The sequence below is a fragment of the Phyllopteryx taeniolatus genome, chromosome 3 (genome assembly GCF_024500385.1).
Source record: "Phyllopteryx taeniolatus isolate TA_2022b chromosome 3, UOR_Ptae_1.2, whole genome shotgun sequence".
NCBI classification, from domain to species: Eukaryota; Metazoa; Chordata; class Actinopteri; order Syngnathiformes; family Syngnathidae; genus Phyllopteryx; species Phyllopteryx taeniolatus.
Window position 1 is genome coordinate 27930988 of NC_084504.1, and position 11920 is coordinate 27942907.

Below are 11920 nucleotides of genomic sequence, written 5' to 3' on the forward strand. Positions count from 1 at the left end.
GATTTGTCATTATGCTAATGAGAGCATGCACTGAAAATAGGATCTTCACACGTGCGATCCGAAACCAGCACTCAACAAATCATGCTCGGATTACTGTAATTGCAGCTGGGAAATACTACATTACAGACCTCTACTGCCACCAGCAGGCAATAGAAGGAACAGCAGAAAACCTCCGACTTTCACGTAGAAATCATTTGTTTGGTATCGGAAAGAGCCCTGTGATTCTGAAATGTCACAATCTTCACCTTGGCAAAACAACGTCTTTTATTTTCCTCAATGAGTCCTCGTGACGTCATCACGTCACTTGTTTTCTTTGCTGTCTGCAGCCAGATTAGCAACGCAAACAAGAATCTGTATCTGAATACATGTTAAATGAGACAAATTTTACACAAAATAACAATAATAGGGTCGGGCTATCCCATCTGATTTTGGATTCGTCGCCAGCCAATAATGTGACATATACAGACAATAATGTAACATTTCACACTCACATTCACACCAATGAGAATACTATACTATATTCAATTATAGCAGCGTCACAGACATTTAGAATACAAAGAATACAAATATCCATTTGACAAATGTTCTGTTTATTGTTCTTTGGAAGCAATTATCAACTGTACAAAAAAATTATAGATGTAGCACGTATGTAAACATAGTGAAATGTGACCCGTGACCTTCGGATATCAAGCATCAATGAAAATGAACGCTCGATACATAGCTCAAACTCAAATATGGGCATGTAATGTTTATGCAGCACATATATAAAAAAAAACAGGAAGCCCAAAAACAGGATGTTGTGCGGGGCAAGGAGCCAAACGCCTCGATAAATACTCAAGCAAACAGAGGCAAGGCCTCCGCATCGATGATGCAAATATCCCGCAGCTGCGAGGAACAATAACTCTGCAAATTCAAAAGACGGAACGCTAATTGCTTGCTTGACAACTGTAACCTTGCTCGTCAGGCCCATTTTGGTTTTGCAGAACAATGTCTTTGTTTTGCGACAATGAGACCCATATTAGGAAAGAGCACAGTGCATTGTTTTGTTTCAATATAAGCCGCCTGCCTGAGCCGGCAGCCCAAACAACTCAAACAATTGAATTGCATCTGCCGTATCGAAATATACGACAACCAGCACATAGACACTCACTGGTCACTAAAATAGGATGTGTAGCAATATTTATTGCTGTATTTTCTTCCCGCTGAGGTTGTTTATTTCTCAACATTGGCACTGTACAGCAATTATGATTGTGTAAGCGCAAGTCACGACTGCGACTGTCTCAAATCCCCGAGTCAAATGCAGTCAAATGTTTATGACATATCCTTGCTTTGATGAGTAGATTATCGGACATGTTGCGCATCCGGCGTCCGGTTTATGAGGGCTCCTTATAATCCCATTGGCTGTCCGGCAATAATATTGAGCACGAGGTCCCCGCGAAACACCCGCGACCTCACATGCGACCTCACAGCGCGGGCGAGCTCCTCCTGCACTCGAGCCTCTGCCGTCTGCCGTCAGCGCCGGGGCGTCAGGGGCTCCATCTCGATCACTAGATCGCGAGGCCGCGGACCCCGACTTAACTCCACCACCCGTGGGACCACGGCGGACCAGCGGTCTGAAGGGGGACACGCGGAGAATGCAAATGGTCTCGCTTGACACAGCGTGGCGGGCGACGGCTTTGCGGGCCCTTCCGCAAAGCCGTCGCTCCGCTCCCGATTTCTGGCTAATTCAGTGCAATACAACTCTGACATAAAAGAATCCGGTTGCCAGCACACATTTGGAGTAATTCAATGTACGTATTATCGGATTTCGAGAACGAGCCAATGGCAGCAATCGGGCGGAACGGCCCTTCTCGTGCGTCGATATTCACGAAGACTCACCTCTCCTCAAGCCTCGGACACTTTGTTGAAGGCCATTGGCCTGACAGGTCTCATTCTTGCCAGGGTCCTCATTGATTATTGCCAGGTTTTGGTTCCAGTGGCACCAGTTGACCTCATCCACCCTGTCGAAACACGTAATGTGGCCTTTGCGACGTCCCGCTTGCAGTTTTTCACATGTTTGAGTCACGGAGAATTTGCATTTGGCGGATGTGTATCTTTGAGCTGGATTCACGAATTGTCATCGCTGATCTGATGAGAACATGTGGAGTCGACACGAGCTTTTGTGCCATTCCAATGAGAATCCCGTAAACATTCTCAAGGTGTTAAGGGCAACCGAACATCTGGATCTGGGTGAAACCTTTCCAGCAAAGTTACAAATCACCGTGGCGTCTAATAATTAGCGGTGCGGTTTGTAACTCGACGGACACGCAGTCTCCTGCTTTCACTTTATGTCTCGTTGCGATAGTGTCGATTATTGGGACTGCGCAGCAGCGACCGTGAGATGAAAAGTACCTGAAGCACCATCGTCGGTCAGGCGTTCCATCCCAGTTCTTCCCCACTGTGACCATCTCGCCCACTCGAAATGACTTGCGAATGCAAACCGGGAACGAGCGTTCGATGTCCAAGATGGTCGTTGCCCACTGCGAACACGCACATAATTGCTGTTGCTGTTGTTCGAATTGAAATACGTTGCGTTCCAAATCTCCAGCCAAGGAAAGGGTGACGGGACATGCAACGTGCAACGTGCAAGCTTAATTGCAACTAACCGATGTCATCATGTGACTTTTCTTTTTGGAATTTGAAGTCCGTACTGACCTGCAGCTTCCAGATCTTTTTGCTCTCCTTCGACACCTGGCCCACCGTCTCCCCCATCAAGGCGATCAACATGTTGAGCAGCAGCACAAAGGTCAGGATGATGTACGTCACTAGCAGGATGAGGAAAACCGCCGGGTATTGAGCGCTGTGGATCATGTCCAGCTCTCCCATCCCAATGGTCAGCTTAAAGAGGTCCAGCAAGAAGGTGCTGAAGGTGTCGGGGTCCCTGCACTTGGGGTACGTCGGGCAGCCTCCGTCGCAGTCCGCGCCCGGGGGGGGGCACGCGGTCAGGAGCGATACCAGGGCTATGCAAGTGTACACATTTGGATTGAACACATTCACTCTTGCTTTCTGAACAACGCGACTCGACGGACATTCCGTTCGATGCGCGTGTACAATGTGATTAGCCCAATATCCAAAAGAGTAGAGTCTGAAACTTGGGTTGCGAGGAGGCGTTTCTGCAATGACGGGTATTTCTCAAACTTTGCATAAATGTATATCACTTCAAGGAAATAATCTGATCATCGGAAATAATCACAGACTGTATCGTATATTCAATACGATGAAATCAATCAAAAAATCAATGTGAAAGAAAGAAAGAACGTGTCCATACAAATCAAAATGAGCATTGCTATCTTTCGATTGCTGGATCTCATTCGAATGCGCGGGTGGCTAAAGTACATCGTCCGCTTGCAAAATGGAGTTTTGGTCCACTGCGAAGAGTCCCGTTCGGGTTCACGGTCATCTCACCTGATGCGTAGCCGATCATGAAGAGTACGTACACCAGCAGAAACCTGAACAGGTCTTTGAAGAGGATCTGGGGAGCAAAAACAAACAAACACCTTTGGGTGCTCTGCTATTTGAGGTTTGCTGATGACTTGATTTTGTCCGCGCGCTGTCCACCTTCTGTATCATGATGCTGTAGGTGCCAGTGAGCTTGAGGCCTCTGGTGAAGTAAAGTGTGTTCATCCAGCCCAGGACAAGCGCAAAGACCATCACGGACACATAAGCCTCAATGCCAGACAGGTAGAGCGCAGCTGTGACTATGATCAGTATCGAGTAAATGAAACTGTAAAGGACACAAAAGGCTGTCATGGATAGCGATCGCGACTGTCGACACATGTGCGAAGGTGTTCGGCGTTCATCGCCCTTTGTTTGAATTCGAGATGGAAACTTGAAAAGGTGGCAGGCTGGAGATCAACTAGACGATTGAATTAAGAGGAAGGTGAATTTGCCCCGGGTCAAAAAGCGCAGTGTGAGGCTCACTACAGCAGTTGGAAGGATCCATCGATAAGTAGCGACTTCACCCCAGGGCACTTCTTCAAGAAGAGGTCCTTAATCTGCAGTGAGTTGCAGGCACATTTCCAACAAACACTCATGAAGGACGCCGTGCGAGATTTGATCTGAACTCACGTTGGTCAGGAGGAAGAAGATTCCGGATACTAACGTGATGACCTCCCCTGCCATCCGGAGGTAGTCGCTGGATGTTGCGTAAGGGTACGGGGGCTGCAAGACACACGAGACGCACGAGACACGATCACCGAGCCATTCGGAAGCGCTCCGAGAGAGGACGACGATCGGAATATATTATGCCCAAATACCACGGCATTCGGCAATGGAGGTAGCGTCGTAGCTGAAAAGGAACGCTACGCTACTTCTCGATGATCAATTGCATCATCTCCTTTTAATGTTGCGTGGGAGTGCGCCGACTGTTGGCTTTGGCAGTTTCTTGGACTCACCGTTCCCTGCGTCGGGTGGTAATAAGCCACCAGGGTGAAGACGATCATGTTGAAGAGGTAGGAAACCACGTTGATGTAAAAGGTCACCGCGGCAAACTTCTGCCACTTGGCCCGCAGCAGTTCGTTGATGGGCTCCACCGCCAGCATCTCATGACGGATCTGACAGGAGGACATTGTCATCTGGATTTGTGTGACCCTGGAAAACGAGACGCTTTGAGGATTTTCCTTTGATTGCCTTGTTAGCTTTACCTCACTGTGACTGTTATAGACGAGGATCTCCAGCACGGATGGTTCACCTCCACAGTTGTCCAATGACGACAGATCATATAGGGAGGAGTACACTGGCCCGTAAGCCCAGTCCTTAAACTTGCGCGACAGATGACGGACGTCCTCATCTTTGATCTCACGTCGAATGATGTGTTGGAAAACCTGTCAAACGACGTTGATATAACCACACTGAAACGGAGGGCACGTCGTGTCTTCGCCAGTGTTGCTTTTTGTCGGTTTACCCGTCTACCGACTCATCGCAAAAACCCCTGGCGTTTTCACGATGACACATTCGCTGCCATTGACGGCTTTCGAAGTCAAATATCCATGTGGAAAAACGAAGCGATGTGGGAGATCTGACCAGGCGCCTACATGTGTGCGAATCTCAAACCTCACGCCTTCAACCCAAGTGTAGCCCTGAACACAATTCTTAACCCTCATTTGTGATATTGTTGTAATAGGGTCCTATCGTCCATCCTTCTTACCCCGATCTTGCCCAGTTTGGCCGCCATCATGAGCGGTGACATGCCGTCATTATTGAGCACGCTCTCCAGGCTGCAGTCTGGGTACAGTTTGGCGCTCTTGATCAGTAGCAGGTCATACATCTTTGTGAGGAAACGGGTGTTGTCCTTGGTGTTGTCGGCAATGTGCACCAGGGCGTGCAGGACGGTGTTGCCGCGGGAATCTTGGCGCCGCAGGTCGACCTTCTTGTGGGGATTCTCGGTCAGGTAGTGCACGATGTTAGGTTGGTTGGTGCATGCGGCCAGGGAGAGAGGCAACTCGCCTGCGGGGGGCACAGGGAAGAATTCTGACTACGCGATCAAAGAAAGACAAGCTCATCAACGCCAAGGTGAATTATATTATGACTCTTGCTGCCTTCTGTTTGTTTTTTGCAAAACATACACAACATGCAACCAAGATTGGACTTGAATCCCTCTTATGAAAACGGCACAATTAGCAGTTGCTGGAAGGAAGGATGAAATGAGGCCGCAGCTGCAGAAAATGAGCCGTTGCCATGGGTGACAGATGACTTTGTCACCTCAGATAGAAACGCTCCACTTCGTGGATTTGCACGATTTGCACGGGTGCACGCTGAGTGTTAGCGTGAGTCCAAATCCCATTAGCCACCAGCCCTGCCAGGTTCCTGTTCACCTCGCTGCAAAGCTCCGCGGAAAATTGCTCCCACTGTGCAACGGACACGCCGGGATTTGGGAATGACAACCCTGCTGCGTGAAAGTAGAAATGGCGGAAAAGTCAAATGTGCCTTTTACAGCTTTTATGCCGTATTGTCTAGACGAGACAAAAATGAAGACGTCGCCATCTAGCGCTAGCTGCCTTCCTTTCAGCGATAAGTGGAAATCAGTCCTGTCTTGGCTCAATATTACCAGAGCACTACCGCCACTATTGCTGCTACTACTTGGCAAATGACAAATTGTGACTTTACAATGCTCAATTGGTATTCCCCCCTCCTTATGTGGATGCAGGTGTAGGTTACATAGGGGCAGCGTCGTGGGCGAGCGGTTAGCGAGTCTGCCTCGGAGCTCGGCGGCTCGTAGTAGGGATTTTAAGCGCAGGTACGATTTGTTTTCCTTTTTATCAGTACTTCTACTTCTACCAGCCTTTTTTTCTGCACACGCTTATGCACGTCTGCTTAAGTATAGAGCCACATCTGCTCCACAGAATTGCACAAGTGAACCGCTGGAGCGGAAGAGGGATGTAAATGAGCCACAAGTCCCAACAGAGGGCGGTGTGCGATCTGGCCTTCCGGCAACACACCGGGTTTGTTTTCCAATGCGGAACACAGACACCCTTTCTTCTGAAACAACTCGGGCATGCGGCAATGCCGTGCAGATGTGTTTGCACGGCGTTGCGAGAAACCCTCGTGGAAAATGGACTCTCGGTAAAAGAAAACTGTCGAAACTTGCCGGTTTAAAAAAAAAAACAAAGGTGGCACTTAGATTTCCCTGCCAAGAACCCGTACCGAGCGGGTACTACACCATCTTGGCAGCTGCTTTAAATGTGTGGGAAAAAACGGTAGGCAGGCCGCATCGTTACCGCTGCGGCGTCATTTCCTAAGCGCTGCTCCTCGTCTACAGAGGTGCGAGCTTTCCAGAAAAAAAAATCGGAGACAAAGAATCACTGTCGAAAGTTGGCAGATGCTTTCACCGAAGTAGAAGTAGCCGCCCTCGTCCCTTGGCTGGAAGAAGCGTCCCCTGGCCTGCGCGTGAACATCGGCTCCTTTCTCCACCAGAAGTTCCACGTACTGCTTACAGCGACGCTCGATGGCGATGTGGAGCGCCGTCTGGCCTGACAAAAACAAACAATGTCCAATTGAATGGCCAAACCTTCGCAACGACAAGCTGCCAAAGGGACGTCCGAGCCGTTGCTCGACAGCAAGCGTGTGGAGGGACCGCGAGAAAGGAGAGACCTTTAGGGCAAAGGTCAAACGACTTTTCAGATTTTCAGATTTTCAGAACAGGGCAAGAATGAATTCTCCTCAAGGGGCATTTTGGCCCCCCAAAAAGCAAAAGAGACTACTTGCTCGCACCGATGAACTATGCAGCTGTAAATATTTGTCTCACAAGAGCGCCTGGGCCAGCGGGAAAAAGGAGTCCTACCTCTGTAGTAGACGTCCCGGAAAGGCGTGTTAACAAACTCTCTCAGGCTTCCCGTCTGCTCTGCGATGTCCACCAGCAGCGGGATGGTGTCGTTGTGCCCGCTGTAGAGGTTCAACAGGGCTTTAGGAAGACATGTCTTACCAGTGGACGGTTCTGATGGGATAGTGACATTCAAATAAAGAAGGTGGGTGTCGACATAGAGCGGAACTGAAAAATCAACATGTTTGCTTGACCCGTCCTGCAACTACGCAGTGGATGTTTCGCATATTTGCTCGACATATCGCGTCCCTTCGCAATGTCTGCATAGCATGTGCACAGTCGCACTCGTATTTGAGCCTATTTCGATTTGCTTCGGTTTCCACTTGAGTTTCCGCTTCGGTGTGTCATGCTCGACCAGAGCCTCGCTTCTTTCTCTCCCTCCGGGTTTGACGTACTTATGTCCTCTTGAATAGGGTCGATTTTCGGAATCGTCGTGGTTTGAACAACTGCCTCGCAGGTTGAGCGGTTCTGGGTTCCGAGCTCGGTTCAGGCCTTCCTGTGCGCGCCTTGTGTGTCTGTACCAGTGGAATGTGTGTACGTCCTTGCGTCTCCAGTCTTTAGTTAGCAAATGACGCGAGAAGAAGAAGAACATCGAGGTTGCCGTTCGGGTAAAGTTTTCGCTTTGATTTGCCTTTTTTTCAGGGCGAAGAATGCCATTCACTAGCGATAAAAGGATATCGCCTGTGTTGTCATTTTTCAGGCCGTCCGATACATAACATAAATCAATCAAACACACCGAATGGAAAGCAGATTTGTTGGTGGCACCAAATATCCAAAGAGGAAAGGGAAACTTGCGTCATCCTCTTTTTACGCAGCACTTGCATTCAATCTTTTTAATACCTAATATTGTGTCCGCTGAATTTAGATTGAAAACGAAAGGATCGAGGCAGAAAAGCGCTAAGCGGTTTTCAGCACATTTGTTCAACGTTTCAAAGCAAATGTTTCGCCTCTTTCTAAACGGACTGTTTCACATAGCCGACAGTTGGCTGCGATTTTTCTCTCCTCCCTGTTATAAACTCGGAGCGCACGCAGGAAGCTTCCCTTGGGAGCCTGTGACGTCGATCGGCAGCCTTTCCCCTTCGAGTCAATCTGGTTCAGAGGACAGCAAAGACCGACCGGAGGATCGGCGGAACGGGGGTGGAGATTACGACATCCGTTCTGCTTGAGCGCGGTGCCAGATCTGTTGAAACACGCAGACACCGCCGGGCCTACCTTTGAACTCCTCGTCCGTCAGCCTCTTCTCGTTGCTTTGCAAGTACTCCGACAAGCCCTCCAAGGCATCGGGATCGCCGCGCGACACGCATTCAAAGAGGAGAGAGCGGTTGAATACTTTCATGACCTTTGGCAGCTCCTCGCTTGGAGCGTCCTCGTTGGATGTCTCTGGTTTACTATCAAGACATTCCAAAAAAAAACACGGGGCTCATGTAGCAACTGCAAGATGTTTCAGTTTGACACGGCGCAAATGGAATAAACTAGCGCTCGGATGAGTTTGAGAGCCCTGACCACAACCCCATCAAACACTTTTGGGATGAACGACAACAGAGAATGTGCTCTGCACGTTCTTCCGTTTTCACTCCGTGCGGGTTGAATTGCTTAGTGTCCCAATACTTTTGCCCACATAGTGTAGAGCTCTGTGGGCAAAAGGAGCGCGCTGGGTGGAGGCACTTGTCTAAATATTACCTCAACAGCCACCCAAGGCACCAACAACATGCTCTCTGTTAGATTACTGAAAGAGGCCCACAGTGTGGCACACGGCGCGCGTGTGTGTGTGCGTGTGTGTGAAGGAATATTTTGGAGCAAGATTTTTCCAACCTTTGGCCCAATGGAAAGAAATTCACTTGTTTCTTTTCCTGTCATTTGAAATGGACGATGCGGAAAACGTGTCGATGAGATACCGAGTGTGACTTCTCACCCTCTTGGCAGCTTCTTCCTGCGTCGTTTCTGGTTACTTGTGTTCCTGTAGGTGCCGTAGTCAAAAAGGGAATCCATGGGCGCTTTCTTTGGACCTGGAACCACATTTGATTCATACATGGTGGATTCCAGTCGATCCACGGGGTCGGAAAGGCCCTTTTTGAAAGCACCTTGGAACTTCATCCGCAGGTTTTGTCTCCCATCCGCGGGCTGCCCGGGCCGGACCGGCTCCTGGGCCGAATCCCGACCCGGGTCCTGAGGAGACGGGGAGCCGTCCGCACTCTCGAACAAGTCTGAAAACTCCGCCGAGAATTTCCCTTCGTTGTCAGCCTGCGCGACATCGCCGTCGGCTTCGCCGGGGAGGGCGGCGCCGACGCCGTCGGCCTTGGAGCGGGCGAGGCGGCACCTTCTCAGGAGGGTCGTAGCGGAGCGACCCTGGAAAAGCAGCAGCCACGTTTGAGCTCCACAATAGGATGTTCCAAAAAGTCACGGAAAACACACTCGAAGGTTGCACTTGTGGCTCTTTTTGCCTAAATTGGGAATTCTTTTACATAAAATGGGAAGAAAGTCGTGAGGTATTTTCCATTTGTCTTCGGAGAGCGTTCGCTTAATTCATAACGCCCTTCGAGATTTGGCCCCGTGCCTACCCGTACATTTTTTCAACGTCATCACTTTCTTGACTCACACGTAGTGTCATATATTCGATTCTATATTTGAATGGAGCTACTACTACGACTAATTCAGTAAAAAGTCATTTCGTGGTATAATACAAACAAATTCCTTGTGATATCAAGTGATTGATCTCTAACTACATGCCAAATTGATATCCATTGAAATCATCGCATGAGAGCAGAACCAAAAGAAAGCCACAACGGCCACAGGCGGCGAATATGTCGGCCGCATCCGCAGCTTCCGTACCTCGTTCATCCCTTTGATCGCCGAATTCCTCTTCAAGCGGAGTGGAAACGGTGCTGCGGCATGGGCGCGACCTAAAAATACCAAAGGAGTTACTGCGAGGCCAATTATTCAAGTTTACGACGCATGGTTTGAAAAACAAATACAAAAACAAAAAAAGTGTTGGCATCTGATGTTTGGAAATGTGGAAAACATAGCAAAGATGATGCCAAAAACAAGAAGGTGTTCTGTCATTGGTCAGAGGGCCCGGCAGGCAGAATCACAGCACCTGCACTTTCCAATGACTCTAAACAGCAAGTAATCTTCCATTTCCGGTCACTGGGGGAACAGAAACAACATGTCATCCCTGAAAGCGTCCTCTCAAATCCTGCAGTGGCTCATGTCAATGCAATCTTATCTAAGCCCTGAAAGGGGAACAAGACAAACACAAGAGGGGGGCCTGGGTCTGGGAGGGGGGGGGGGGGGGGGGGGGCTCTGAGAGAGAGCCATGACTCACACACTGGATTATCATGCCGTTACACTTGACTTCACGGTTGATAGTGAACAGACACACAAAGAGATGATGACCTTGATATACTTTCACAAGAGTTTCAGTACTAAAATGTTGAATGCAGGAGTCTGGTGGGGGGGGGGGCACCTCTGGATGGACCGGCTGCCGATCAGAGGCCCTGAAACAATTAGTCGCGCTCAGAGAAAACGATGACCTCTGGAAAATACCCGTGAATAACAGTGGCCCTAAAAAATGGCAGCATTGAAGCGGTGGGGCCCGATGTTACATTTCTTCAGATGACACTGCTCACTCACACTCACACACACACACACACACAATGCAACGACGGTACTGCAGAGTGGAAATCCACGAGTGAAAGTCATCAACCGAATGACTTGCCTTATTGCTCTGACTTCAAAGGAAACAACCTTCACATCTTGGGAACACCAATCATTTCAAAATGACTGTTTTAGATTAAAAAGCACTTTTACAATTGTTCTTAATTCAAAGAAGCATCCGTGTAAACAGAAAACTTTGACAACAAGCAAACTGAAGGCTACGGGATAAATACTAACTCAATGTATTACCTGAAGTAATTTACAGTAAATTGCAAATGGGGGGTAGGGGTGGGGGGGTTTACATGTATGATAATAGCCCCTGGTGTCCAAAAGCATCAAGTCATCAAAATGTGTACTTTACCTTAAGCTGTTAAATGCCGGTTTTATTTCTTTGCCTCCTTCAATTCTTCTTCAACGTTTCCACAGTTTGAAAGAAAGCCTCAGTTGAATTCGGGTCCCTCTTCAGCCTCTGACTTTCAGAAGACATAAAATGCGGCAGAACAACGCGCGCTTCGTTCTGGGATTTAGGGCGGAGTAAAGTTGACATTTACTAACTCGGCTCCAAAATTGGAACTCACGCTGCAGTGGTGGGGGGAGGGGGGGTGCAGTACCACGAACAGCCACAGGATGGAGACTCTTGATCGTGAAGGATGAGAAAAGAAAATACTCTCCTAAATTCAAAGTAATACTGATTCAAGTCTTTCGCGTCACTAAAAGTAAAACTGCTGAATTTGTTTTTTTTTTGGTTATATTCAAAACTTGTTTTGATCCTTTGACCCAATGCGACGGAAAAACAGCCTCAAATTAGATTAGCAGGACTGGACTGAAAATGTGTCCGAAACTGCTAAATTAGCTAATATATATATATATATATATATATATATATATATATATATATATATATGTGGG

General features: G+C 48.4%; 1 protein-coding gene across 7 annotated transcripts; it reads right to left on the bottom strand.

The window, feature by feature from the left end:
- Nucleotides 1-579: 579 nt before the first annotated feature.
- Nucleotides 580-11534, bottom strand: trpv4 (transient receptor potential cation channel, subfamily V, member 4). 7 transcript variants are annotated; one of them, XM_061768227.1, is made up of 17 exons: nucleotides 11373-11534; nucleotides 10187-10257; nucleotides 9439-9703; nucleotides 9270-9363; nucleotides 8570-8745; nucleotides 7319-7471; nucleotides 6867-7007; nucleotides 5186-5484; nucleotides 4683-4862; nucleotides 4434-4592; nucleotides 4108-4200; nucleotides 3961-4034; nucleotides 3598-3763; nucleotides 3445-3511; nucleotides 2695-2999; nucleotides 2392-2519; nucleotides 580-1613 (listed from the first exon to the last, which is right to left on the bottom strand). In XM_061768227.1, the coding sequence occupies exons 2-17, from the start codon at nucleotides 10193-10195 to the stop codon at nucleotides 1304-1306; spliced, it is 2619 nt and encodes an 872-aa protein (XP_061624211.1). In that variant the 5' UTR covers nucleotides 10196-10257; nucleotides 11373-11534; the 3' UTR covers nucleotides 580-1303. The 7 variants fall into 7 exon arrangements, 6 of the variants coding, with proteins under 6 accessions (XP_061624211.1, XP_061624215.1, XP_061624210.1 ...); XM_061768228.1 differs by adding an exon at nucleotides 1879-2000 and having other exon boundaries at nucleotides 1375-1613; nucleotides 9270-9703; XR_009787817.1 differs by adding an exon at nucleotides 1879-2127 and having other exon boundaries at nucleotides 1587-1613; nucleotides 9270-9703.
- Between the last annotated feature and the right edge of the window lie 386 nt (nucleotides 11535-11920).